This window comes from Orcinus orca, chromosome 10, assembly GCF_937001465.1.
Source record: "Orcinus orca chromosome 10, mOrcOrc1.1, whole genome shotgun sequence".
Classification (NCBI taxonomy): domain Eukaryota; kingdom Metazoa; phylum Chordata; class Mammalia; order Artiodactyla; family Delphinidae; genus Orcinus; species Orcinus orca.
The window spans coordinates 86,264,441-86,277,665 of NC_064568.1; the positions used below are offsets into that span (position 1 = coordinate 86,264,441).

At 36.5% G+C, this 13,225-nt stretch overlaps 1 protein-coding gene and 1 long non-coding RNA gene across 4 annotated transcripts in view; one reads left to right on the forward strand and one right to left on the reverse strand.

The window, feature by feature from the left end:
* Nucleotides 1-72: 72 nt before the first annotated feature.
* Nucleotides 73-10,838, reverse strand: GMNN (geminin DNA replication inhibitor). 3 transcript variants are annotated; one of them, XM_033434801.2, is made up of 7 exons: nucleotides 10,706-10,838; nucleotides 8,445-8,502; nucleotides 5,428-5,505; nucleotides 4,545-4,692; nucleotides 2,116-2,198; nucleotides 1,699-1,809; nucleotides 73-483 (listed from the first exon to the last, which is right to left on the reverse strand). In XM_033434801.2, exons 2-7 carry the CDS (start codon nucleotides 8,493-8,495, stop codon nucleotides 322-324), a joined length of 633 nt encoding a protein of 210 aa, XP_033290692.1. In that variant the 5' UTR covers nucleotides 8,496-8,502; nucleotides 10,706-10,838; the 3' UTR covers nucleotides 73-321. The 3 variants fall into 3 exon arrangements, with proteins under 3 accessions (XP_033290692.1, XP_004273567.1, XP_033290694.1); XM_004273519.3 differs by having other exon boundaries at nucleotides 10,671-10,823; XM_033434803.2 differs by lacking the exon at nucleotides 10,706-10,838 and adding an exon at nucleotides 10,589-10,607.
* Nucleotides 10,839-10,915: 77 nt separating this feature from the next.
* The window catches only part of LOC117202681 (uncharacterized), a 41,934-nt gene continuing 39,624 nt past the window's right edge, over nucleotides 10,916-13,225 (forward strand). Inside the window, exons 1-3 of the long non-coding RNA XR_007479899.1 lie at nucleotides 10,916-11,787; nucleotides 11,884-11,925; nucleotides 12,264-12,347. This is a non-coding gene — a long non-coding RNA (uncharacterized LOC117202681). The remainder of the gene's footprint in view (nucleotides 11,788-11,883; nucleotides 11,926-12,263; nucleotides 12,348-13,225) is intronic.

Here is a 13,225-nt window from a genome sequence, read left to right on the forward strand (position 1 = left end):
ACAAAAGCACAGAAATAGACACATTTTCTACCCAGACTCCTTATACTTCATTCTTCAAGATATACACAAAGCTCAACAGAATGAAGTTTATTTATCATATACACAAGTCATGTCTGACAACTGAGAAAATGCTATTTACACAAAACACCGTAGATTAAAAATACACAGTATTTGTATTTTAATACAATAATAGGGCCCCAGGATACAAACAAGGAAGTCTGAGTCCAAGTTTTCATTATAAAGTTATTTGCTCTGCTACAAAGAACTACAGTGGAGGTGAACGTTGGCAGTATATTTCTCATGAGTCAGTATTACTGAATTTCACACACACGGTTTTGCATCTGTAGAGGAAGAGACAACTTCTTCAGCACATGTACCAATTTCTGAGTCTTCTACTTCAGAATCCTCACCAGTTTCCTCTTCAGAATCAAATTCCTGACTATCCGGTGATTCAAAGTTATCCAGAGGTTCTTGATTCAGTCTCTTGTAAAGAATAAACCAATAATTTATTGTAAAAACTTCACAATCCAAGCCCATTATCAGTATGCTGATATAACTGACCCTCAATGTTATAATGAGGGTTCATTTCATAATGTCTCTATATTAAATTCACTTACATGCAGTCAAGTGTTTGTTAGATCAAACTGCTAACCATATTAGATCATATTTCTGCAAAGTCACAGTGTTTAAAAATTTGCTTTTTTTTTTTTTTTAAAGTACTCACATGCTTTCAGAATACAATTTAAATCAGTACTTCTCCAACTATCTACAGTAAAGGACCAGGTTTCCTAATTTCCCATCTGCTTTGGACCAATACTTCCATGGCAGTTAAGAGAGCTACTACAGTACTTCCAAATGAAAACTTCAAATATGAGTTCTGCCATGGCACTAAAATGTACGGCAGAAATTCAGTACAAGAGAAGTTTTGATATGAAAAAGGTCCTCCCCAACAGCAAGATAATTTTTTACAGACATGAATAAGTTTAAGACCTATTTTTTAAGACTGGTAAAGTAACAGTCATCAGGCTAATTCTTATAAACACATTAGCTACTTCCAAATTAAAAAAAAAAGTCAGATAAGACGACCGAAGTTATTTCGTACACCAATTACCAGTTTTATAAATGACAGTAATATCTCATTGGCATTATAGTTAAATTAAAAACTGTCTGGAGATATATATATATATATATATATATCTGATTCACTTTGCTGTGCACCTGAAACTAGCGCAACGCTCTAAATCAACTATATGCCAATAAAAATTTTAAAAAAACCTGTCTGAAAATTTGACAACTGTGAAATATAATTTTCCATGTATTTTTCAGATGTAAGTATTCCTTTCTATATTGTTACAAGAAAATAGGTGTTCTTTTGCTTCATAATAATAGCATCTAACAATTATTGAGCTCTCACTATGTACAGGCAATTCTCTCAATTTTCTACCTATTCTCTACTTGTTATTCTCATAGCAAGCCTATAAAGGTAGGCACTATTACTCCCATTTTATAAATGAGGAAAATGGAGCCCTGACAGGATAAATAACCTGCTTAACTCAAACTTAATGGTGCTAGGTAGGGGGCTAGGACTCAAACCCGGGAAATCTCCTTCTAGAGCCCAAACACTTTCTGATCACACTACTGCTTCAACTTTATAGAAAAATAGATGCCTCTGAATCAGGTGAATGTTAAAATACCTACCTCTATTACCTCTGCCATATACTGTACATGTTCTGCTACTTCTGCCAATTCCTTATTCTCCTTCTTCAGGCGGGCAATTTCATTGTCCTTTTGTTCAATTTCTTTATGAAGCTATGTGACATAAATCAAAAAGTTCAGTTTTTCATAGATTTGCTACGCTATAAACCAAATTATATGCCTCCAAGTATATAGCTGACACACATTTAGCACAAAGTTCCTAACAAAGGTGCTGTCTTTGGCTCTCAACACAATAGGCTTCTTTTTGTATAATAGTTCTGGTAACAGAGTTGCCTAATTAAATTTTTATTAAGACAACATTAAAGCTAGTTTATATTGCTCTAATAAAATATCCTGGGCAGCAGAAAGAAAATAATCCTGGAATGTTTAAAAATTCCATAAATTATATTCAGTACATACTTTCTCATTTTCCTTAAGTGCTTCATAGAGAGCCTTCCTCCGTTTTTCCGCCACTTCTTTCCAATATTGAGAGGATGGATTTTCTAAAATAAATTGTTTTACATGTAACTTTGAAAATCATTACTGTTATATACTGCTGTAAAAGCCCAATAACTAAAAAAAAAAAAACCAATAACTTTTTTGTCTATTTTTTAAAAGTTTACAATATCATTCAGTACTTAGTAATACCCATTTTTTTTAAAGATTAAAGTTAGAAAGCCAAATCAGTTTTTTTCTCTTATTTTTCCCAACATTTTGAAGATTTCAATCCCTTCAAAGGAACTGAAACACAAGTACAATACACATATAACTTTAACCTAGATTGTTAAAGGTGTCTGCAACATTTGCTTTGTGTGTTCATATTTTTTAATTTAACATTCACATTTGTGAAAAGTCCAGATCAGTTATTTTTACACTGTCCTTAAATTTGGATTTGTCCATTTCCATGATTAAATTCAAGCTACACAAGTTGGCAGGAACACTGTGTAAGAATGTTGTATCCTTCTCAGTGTATCACCAAAGAAGCACATACTAATTGGTCACAATACTGGAGATGTTAAATTTGATCACTTGATTAAGATGATTTCTCCCTTATAAAGATACTTTTTTCCTTTAGTAACAAATAAATGATCTATGGAGTAAAGTTTTTGAGTCTGTGGTATTAATATCCAGTTCCCTAACCACCTTTCACCCAATTTTCCTCCACTGATGTTTCTTGTTCCTTCTACATTTAGTAGTTGGCATCATTCTGTAAAAGAACTTTCCCTACCCCAATTCAAAAGAAAATTACCAGTATGGATTCATGTATTCTTTTTTAATTCAATGTATTATAATCCATTCTTGTCATTATTCATTTTGATGCTCAAATTTTCCCAAATCTAGCCAGGGGGGAACCCCTTCAAGCAGACTCCTTGTCCTTATAACCGGCACCCATCAGGTTTTGAGTACTTCCGTATTTTCTAACACAAGAGATTCCAAGCTCACTCTGTAGCTTCCCTGCCCCAGTGCTGGAAGCAGCCATTTCTCCAGGGAGCTTTAGTGGAGAATAGTATTTACAAACCAAGAACTGAATGTGATTGTGCTTCTTATTATTCGGGTGTCATTTGTTTCTGGGCTCTTTCATTGGCAGTTAGGAAAGGTTCTTTTTAAAAAATCATCAGTTTATACCAACACTCCCAATTCCAGTTCCACAACAGAGTTCTTCCTTTCCTTCCCCTTTATATACTGTATCTCCCTTAACCATACCATGGACCCAACAATATCAACATATTACTCATTTGCTCAATCCTAAAATATACACAAAGTTTTACCCAAACTGCTACTACACCAATACCACTGCCAACAAAAATTAAATTCAAGATTTCTTTATAGTTCTTTTAATCCTCACAGTATAGCCCTCTGAGGGTCTACAGTCAGAGTTCTGTGTTCAAGTTGCATGGATTAATGTTTTTCATCTATGTGGTATGTTAGCAATATAATGTATAGTTGAGTTGTTTATTTCCATAATTAACTTTAGTGGTTTTTTTCCCACCAATCTTCATTAATTTTAGCCAAATCAGATATGAGTGTCACAAATCCTGTTGTTTATTCTACATTATTATTAGAGCTTCTTTATTTGTATGCAGTCAACCTTGCTATTGGATTGGCCAAAAAGTTCATTCGGGTTTTAACATCGTACAGAAAAACCTGAACGAACTTTTTGGCCAACCCAATAAATGAAATCCAATAAATGAAATCCCACTGTCTACTTATTTTTCCCCTCACTGTCCTCAGGGGACTCAAAATGAGCCCAAATGTCACTATAACCTTGAGTAAGACAATTAACTTCTCTAGGCTCAATCTTTTTCCTCAGTAATAATGACCCATGATTAGGACAGAAGTAATCACCTTCCATAATACTTATAAAACATCATTAACTTCCTCTTCTGATTTCCACTGCCATTAAAAACTAGTATTTATTATAGCCACATGCTTCTCATTCATCTTCACTCCCCTTATTATTCCTATTGTTCCCTTATTTCATTCTCCTGGTATCTTTTCTTCAAATTCATTACCTCTATACATTTTTCTTCTGAAAAGACTATTTCCAAGTCTTATAAGTCCAATATCAGAGCTGCCATATTAATCACTTTCCTTTTCTTTAATATTTCATACATATATGGATTTACCAAACAGTAGGACCTGTCCAAATGTACACTGTTTTATATATTTACACTATAAAAAATCTTAAATTATCAAAAACATAAAAGTAAAGTATCTAATAAATTAAGAAGCTGTGGGAAGAGTTCATAACAGTACAACAAATAATATTTACCCTTATTATAATTAAAAAATTTAAGATAAAAAGCCATATATATACACACACACACACACTTTTTTTTTTTCCATACCTGTAATCATAAGATCAAATGCTTCTTGGGTGACGCCTCCAAGATTTTTATTTTCACTGTGTTCTGGGTCAGTAACAACTCCAGAGCTGGAAGTCTTAGATATTAACTGGTCGTTCCAATGTTTCCGTTTGGACAAGCTTTTAACCAACTATAATGAAAATATATACATCAGTCATTTTGTTTAATGAACAAGAAAGCTAAGCAGTTTAGTCTCTTATGAATTAAAACTAAAGCACTCAGATATGGGGATATATGTATAGCTGATTCACTTTGTTATAAAGCAGAAACTAACACACCGTTGTAAAGCAATTATACTCCAATAAAGATTTTTAAAAAACCGAAAGCACTCGTATCTCTATCTTTCTGATATCTTTGGCCCTTTTAAGAAATTACACAATTCAAAACTCTACCAAAATGTATAGTTATATTTTAGGAATTTTATTTACATCAACTATTTTGAATTAGACTTGAGCCTAAGGCTTAGCTGAATTTATTTTTATTATTTAAATGATTCAGTACCATGGAAAGGCACTATTTTCAAAAGGCTAGAAACCCTCATCCATGATTTCATCATTTACATACAGGGGTAAATGATTGAATCTAACATTTTATTCTTAAAAAAAAAATCAAACATTATGCCTATAGGTTAACTCATAACTTATTACATTATCCCCAGTTCTACTACAGGTATTCATACCACTTTTGAACTTCCTAAATTGAAAAATTAAAACAAAAACCACTTTTGTGGGGAATATACAATTGTTATCCTTAAATTATTTCCAAATTTCAATGATTTAGGTATTTCTGACGAAGGAACTCTTTGAAATGTTTTTAATGTAAAGGTAGCATCGTCTGTACCCCATTCTAGCTCAACAATACACACCTCATTTTCTCTTCCGACTAGAGATCCAGCTGTAGAAGGCTGAATCATCTTCAGAGTTCTTCTTGGAACAGGACTACTCTGAAAGTCAAGATAATGAATTATCTGGTTACTAAGTTCCTATATGGAGTGTTAACATCTCAATCCTACCGTAATTTACAAAAGAAAAAAAAATGCTAAGGACACTAATGTTTGATCTGCTGTATACTTTTATAATGCTACCTATGATTTGATCAACTAGCAAGCTTATTATTTCCCTGAAATTATAATAAAGTTTGAAGAAATTCTAAGAATAAATCACATCACCCAAATTTGACACAAACAAGTAGCTCTTCTTCCATTTCAATGTACATTCTTGCTATAGTCATGTAGTCATTTGTTTAGTTAAAACAAAAATATAACATTAAGTTCTAGTACTCCAAACCATGTATGATGAAATTCCAGTAAAACAGGAATATTTGTATTGCCTCTTAAAAAGATCTTCTACACAGAAACTAGAAATTTACCAAACATCATAACATTTAATGCTACCCACAAAAGAGGTAAATTGGAGGAAAAGGTTAATTATTTACACTGCAAAATACTTTCCCCTAATCAAAAGGATTCATCTCAGGCTTCCTTTAAATTGCGAATAGTCCCTAACACATTTATATGAATCCACCAAAAGAATATCACTTTAAAGAATATTACACATGTAAGAAGACCCGCTTCCCCCCTTCAACCTTTACCTGACTGCTGAAACAGTTTTGCTTCAAGCCCATTCATCAGCAGAGAAAATGTCAGTGCTTGAGGCATAGAAACACTCTAAAATGCACACGCTATTGTTTTTGAAAAAAAAATGGTTTCCTTGTAATATGTAAATACCTTCCTGTATATTTCCTGATCTAAAAGGTCTCTCTATTTTTGCAAAAAATCATTAGTTATACTGCCACCACGGGACAGCAAACAATGGTGAATACTCAAACAAGGTCAGCAAGAACATGACACCGAAGCAGCGTGAGAAAGTTACTGATTCCACACTGTGCTTCACAGGACTAGAGTTCACCTTTCTCACGGTAAAGTTTCTACTGCTGATTACCATTTAACTGAAGAACAAATGCTGGCTACCGTGAGAACAAATATTACACCAACATTTCAGATATAATTTAGATTACAGATTAGTCAACATTGTCCAGACAAATAGAAGAAAATACAACTTTGGAACCTTAATAATAGGAGGTGTTCATTTATTTAAATGCTTGCTACTCATAAAGGCCAAAGAAGCCGGCTAAATGACCACTTCCAAGATTTAACTTTCACAACTGTAAGCTTTATAGCATCCAGCCGTCCAAATGCAATATTGCTATTATCATTTTATTCATATAGATCATGCGTTAGAATAATAAGCTCTTTACAGCCAGAAAGGTTCTTATATATTGAGTCGTAATCTTTTTAGAAAACAATTTGAGATTCTATGAACCCCCTCAAAAAAAAACAAAAGAGCATACTCACAGAATTTTGTGTATAATTGGCAAGGAATCCATGAACTCCTAAAATGTACTCTTACAGACCTAGTTTCAGTCCAACTCCCTCATTTTACAGATGAGTAAACTGAGGCTGAGATGCTAAATAACTCACCCAACATCACAGTTTTGGAGGCAGAACCAGAACCAAACAGAACCCAGATCCTTTTATATCCCAGATAGTTGTACTATAGATAGTAAATATTAGACTTCTCTTTAACTGTTAGAATCTGCTGAATTTACATAAATTATCTGTCTGGGATTTGATTCAGTGGAGGAAAGGGGGAGTGAATGGAGATGGAGATGAAACAAGACTGGCCATATACTGATAATTGTTGAAAATGGGGGAAGTAAAATGAGATTATACTATTGACTCTATTTTTGAATATTTAAAAATTTTCATAATAAAAAGTTTAAAAACACACACATACAAAGCACAGTGGGAAGATGCCATCACCCTTTATGAAAGCTGATGGAATAAAATTCACAAATTATCGATGCAAATTATTCACGAAAAATAATGTAAGGAAGATACTAAGGCAAGGTAAACAACGCAACCTATCAAAAGCACCTGCTATCACTTACAAAAAGGCTTTTATTTATACTATTGAATTTAAATCTGGAAACTGGTATACTTTCTTAACAATGTAGTCTCATTCCCAGGAATCCTGAGACTACATATAGTCTAAGTTGTGTGGCAGGACCCCCTAGCTAAGTTGAAAATTCATTTAGAACCTGAAGAGCAAAGCCAGTCAAAATTACAAATTCAAAATTAAGCTCTGTCTTTATTGTTATAAGAATAAACATTTGGAACATGATTTCCAGTGACAGTATACTACAGGGATTCAAAAAGTGTGGCAAAAATGAGCAAGTTGGATGGTAATGAGCATATACCTTGGAAATATACACAATATAATGCAAACTGTCTCTGTGGTCAAAGACACAAATCTGAAGATACACAAAAAGGATTTTAATAAAATCATTTCATGAAATGTAGTAAAAGTAGAAACAAAGCATTTCTTGTATATAGAAAATCCTAAGGAATCTACTAAAAACTATTAGAATAAACAAGTTTAGCAAGGTTGCAAGATACAAGATCAAGGTACAAAAATCAATAGTACTTCTATACCGTAGCAATGAGCACCCCAAAAATTTAATTAAGGAAATGATTCCAGCTACAATAGCATTAAAAAGAATAAAATACTTAGGAAAAAATTTAACAAAAAAGTGAAAAACTCAAAACTCGAAAAACTTTGTTGAAACTTTTTTCTTTCAATAAAACATTGTTGAAAGAATGTAAAGAAGACCTAAATAAATGGAAAGACATCCCATGTATGTGGATCAGAAATCTTAATATTCAACCATAATTAATTTTTAAACAGTTACTTGCCCTCAGACTAAAAACTGATTAATTCAACGTTCATAGAAATTATATTCAGGTTAAATTTGACTAAATTATGTCAAAAAACATCTAACTACATGCTTTCTATAACAAATTAAAGTGACTGCATCACATACCTTTACATTCTCTTGGATTCCTTCTTGTTTCTGCTTCATACTGTGATTCATTGTACACCTGGTGAAGAACAGAAGATCAGTAATTCAAAAACAGAATATGGTCTGCATCAGAAAGTGAAACCTAGTTTTTTGTTGTTGTTGAAAGTACAATCATAAAAATAAAAATTAAAAAATCATAGCAATAAAAAATGATGGAACTATCTTTTCTCACTGTACCCAAACTCAGCCCTGTCAATGACAAGTGACTAAAGCTAATGACACTTAATATCTTTGTACACACACAATTAATTCTGGCTGCAAAAATATTGTTACAAAAGGGAAAATTTGTATTCTAAACAAACTTACAAAACGTGACAGTGTCCTGGATTAAATACAGGGCTGTCAAAGATCTGAAAAACGGACTTTCCTGGTAGCAGTGGTTAAGAATCCGCCTGCCAATGCAGGGGACACAAGTTTGAGCCCTGGTCTGGGAAGATCCCACATGCCACGGAGCAACTAAGCCCATGTGCCACAACTACTGAGCCTGCGCTCTACAGCCCGCGAGCCACAACTACTGAGCCCATGTGCCATAACTACTGAAGCCCACACGCCTAGGGCCCATACTCCGCAACAAGAGAAGCTACTATAATGAGAAGCACACACACCACAGTGAAGAGTAGCCTCCGCTCCCCTCAACGAGAAAGCCCCCCCGCACAGCAACGAAGACCCAACACAGCCAAAAATAAATAATTTTTTAAAAAAGATCTGAAAAACAGTCACCAGGAAAAGCAAAACACAGATACTTGGGTGTGCCCAAGTCAAGAGCAGCATTCTAACTCTACTATTTCAAAGGCAGATTTAAGCTATAATAAACTTGGCTCTGGTAACCAGCAATAACTTAATAGTGATTTACTATCCAATCAAGTAAGATTATGCATTTACATTTGTAGGGAATGTGTAACCACCATCATGAACTGAGACACTGGTGGAAGCAAAGAAAAGGGAGCAAGAGACAAAGGGCTATGTAACGCTGTTAACCACACCACTGGGCCGTACTCACTCCAAACCCAACTTTGAACTCCCCAGCCATGTCTCTCCCTCAAACAGATCTCCTTGATTTCTGTGGCATGCCTTTCTTTACCCAGTGCAGTGGCTTTTAAACTTTGTCTATGACCCATCCCATGTGAATACACTTTACACTGTGCCCTAGCACACACAAACGCAAACGAAAATGTTTAGGAAAGAAAATCTAATTGTGTGACGCACCCTATTTTCTATTCTAGTTAATATTAAGCAAATGCTGGTCGAGCTGAGCCAAGGCAATGATTTTCAAACTGCGGGTTGCAGCCTGGGATTCCAAAATCACTCAGTGGTTGTTTAGAAAAATGTAACTAAACAGCCGAGAAAACGTCAGAGTGCAAGGCATATGAGAAATAAATACTGCTTAGTGAAGGTTCTAATTTAGTTGGAGGGTTGCATCCTAAATTGCGATGTAAAAAATGTTCTTTAGTACATGTCCAGATTTAAAAAGTTGAAAGCCACGGATCAAGTCTAATCCTTCACTTGTTCATCACACTCCCGCCAGAAACCTCGCGTCCTTGCTTTTTATTCTCTAGTTCTTTTAAACAACTAGATTGAAAACTCTGGCATAGGACTGGGTCCAAGGAAATCCTGATAAACTGGTGAAACCAAGTGTCACCAAGTTCAATTTTTTTTTTTAAGGGGGACGCAGAATTCAGGGACCTTGTCCCATGAGCCCAGTTTGCAGACCCCCTTGGATCACCGCCAGTTAATTACTGGTCAAGAGGGTGGATGTTCCGCCTCATCCCGACAGCCGGGCACGCCCAGGCTGAGGCCCTCACACCAAGCAGCTGCACACAAACGGCCCCGTGACCCCGCCGGCTCGTCCTACGGACAGAGACCCAGAAACCAAAACCTGGCCAGAAGATCCGGTGCCGCGCGCCAAAGCCCTCCAACCGCTGAGCGCGCCACAGGGACTGCGCCCGCCAGCCAATAGAGAGCGCGGACGGGACAACGCGCCAAAACAGATCCAACCAATGGGGCAGCCCCGAGCCTCACCTCCCTCCCCGTCCCGGCTCCTGTGACCGTTCAACAGCCCCTTCACTTAGACCCCGGCAGCGGCCCGGCAGCTGTCACACGAGTACCTGACTTCCGGCCGGTGGGAGCCCAAAGCGGCTAGTCTAGCAGCCCCCGCGGACCCACTCCGGTCACCTCTCTCACACTTACTGGATTGAAGCGGGCAATCCTCGTAGCGAACTCACGTAGTTGTGGCTCCAGCGCCTCGCGTGAGGTCCACAGGCAATACGCGTTCGTCCCCGCAGCCGCAGGAATGCTAGCGCGCGCTGCTGTAAACCACTGGAACTCCGCCCTTCGGCCCTAGACGGCCACGTGATCGCCTGACACGAGACGGAGGGCGGGGCCATCCGAATCCGGCGAATCGCCTCTCGGCTCCGCCCGCTTCGGCTCTGCCCCTTCCTGCGCCTGCGTGGTGGGCGTAGCGTGTGTTTGGGCTGGAATATCCTGGGGCTTCTCCTTCCTAATTCTTTAGTGTCCTCGGATCCTGCCCTCTGACGAGTGCTCGGAACTTCCCTTCAGAGTAGAATCCTCTTTTTTTTTTTGACTTTTACAAGCGGGAAAAAGACCTGCGCCCACTAGTTGTAAACACTGGGAGAACAATATATTGTATATGTAGTACGGCTTATTTTTCTGTAAAACCCTCGTTCCGCGGACTCCTAATTGTATTAAGAGCTTTTATATTTTGGTTTTTTGTATTTTGACTACATTGTGGTGCGGTAGTAGTGCCGGAAGGCCTAATCCTGCAATGAATCCTGCTATTCACTGAGCACCTAGTACGTACTAAGTACTGTTCTGGGCGCCGGGAAAACAACTGCCGTTGCAATCTGAAGGAGCAGGAAAGCCTTAATAATAATTACGTCTAGCTTTTTTTTTTTAAATCGTTTTACAAATTTCTCAACTTTCTTTGTGGGCGTAGTACATTTCGGTTTACTGGAGTCTTGTTAAATCTTTTGTTTACACCTACCATAGCTATTATAATACAGGTCTGTTTTCCCATTTCTTAACTTTTCATAGGATTATCATTCTCAGAAGGCAGGAAATATTTATCTACTAACTACGCACAGCACCGCCTTTAGGAAATGCTTTCTCAGCTGTATACGCTGCAGACACCGTGCCCACCTCCTGCCACCCGCCCCACCCGTATTTCTTTTTGACAGAGCTCAAAATCTAGCTTTCTTTGGGGTGAAATGTAACATTTAATATAAATTCTAGATAAAGGAAACAACCCACTGATTTGAAAACTGTCAGTAGACGACTGAGTTTCCGAGTAAGAATTTTGATGACCTTGTAATTTGACTGTGTAATTTGACTTTGAAACACCAGCCAGTCAAAACTAAATCTGACTTCTAATTTCTTCATTCAGCCACATGATAAAAAGGCATCACTGATGAAAAGAGCCCAAGTAGTAAGTATATATTTTAAAATATATAAAAAGTTATATTCAGGCAGTCTGTACTAAGTATTGTATAAAGCAAAGTACCTAATGTTATTTCTTAACAGAACTAAAAAGCTGGGAAAGAAAAATGTCTTCTGTATGAAAATGGTAACCAAAACAGAGGGGTAGAATGTAGAGGTTATCATAGTTGAAAATCTAGAGGCAATAAAAGAATTGATTTTTTAAACATCTTATGAAGCACACCTCCCCAGATGTTATCTGTAGTTGTTAATAGTATTGGTTAATTTTGGAATGGTGTGGAGAGGCATTAACTTTATACATTTTAGTGTTATTTGACTTTCTTTAAGTTCAGCATACCAAAGGAGATGATGCCTCCCTTAGGAAAAATTGTGAAGCCCCCAGAGTCTGCAACAACCATGTCACCAGCTTAGGTAAGATCCCTTACGCTTTGCCTGCTAAATGATCAACTAGTTGATGTGACAAATTAATTCAGATATCTACCTATGCTATTCATTTGGGTGGCTACCAGCCACATGATGGCTGTTGAGCACTTGAAATATGTCTAGTTTTCATTGAAATGTACTATAATGTAAAATACACACCAAATTTCAAAGATTTAGTGTGAAAAGAAGGTAGAATGTAAAATGTTTCCATAATTTTTTGTATTGATTACATGTTGAAATAATACTTTGGATATATTGGGTTGAATACAAATATTGCTAAAATTAATTTCACTTTTAATTTTTTTAATATGGATACCAGAAAAAATTGTAATTACAGATGTGATTCACATTTGTGTCTCACATCTTATTTCCATGGCACCTGGCTGCTCTAAACTATCATTATCCCATTGAATCCTCTCAGTAGCCATGTAGGGCAAATGTTTTCTACTCCCTTTTTTATAAGAATGAGAGGCTAAGTCACAAGTCCAAGATCTCAAACAACTAGGCAGTGGTAGACTGAGACTTCAGATCTTCTGACTCAAAGTCCACATGTGGAAAGAGGGAGGTTCTAAAAATATTCCTCTCTCAAGAGACAAAGTTTTCTCAAGTACTGGGGAATGTCTCCAAAACATATGCTTGTTGTTTGTTTGTTTTTTGGCCGTGTTGCTTGTGACTTGTGGGATCTTAGTTCCCCCACCAGGGATCTAATTCAAGTCCTGGGCAGTGAAAGTGCGGAGTCCTAATCACTGGACCTCCAGGGAATTCACCATATCCTTTCCTATTGCTTTTTTTTTTTTTTCCTTTTTTTTTTTTTCCTATTGCTTTTTAAGAACAATTTATAAGGAAACAATTTTGCAGATATCTGG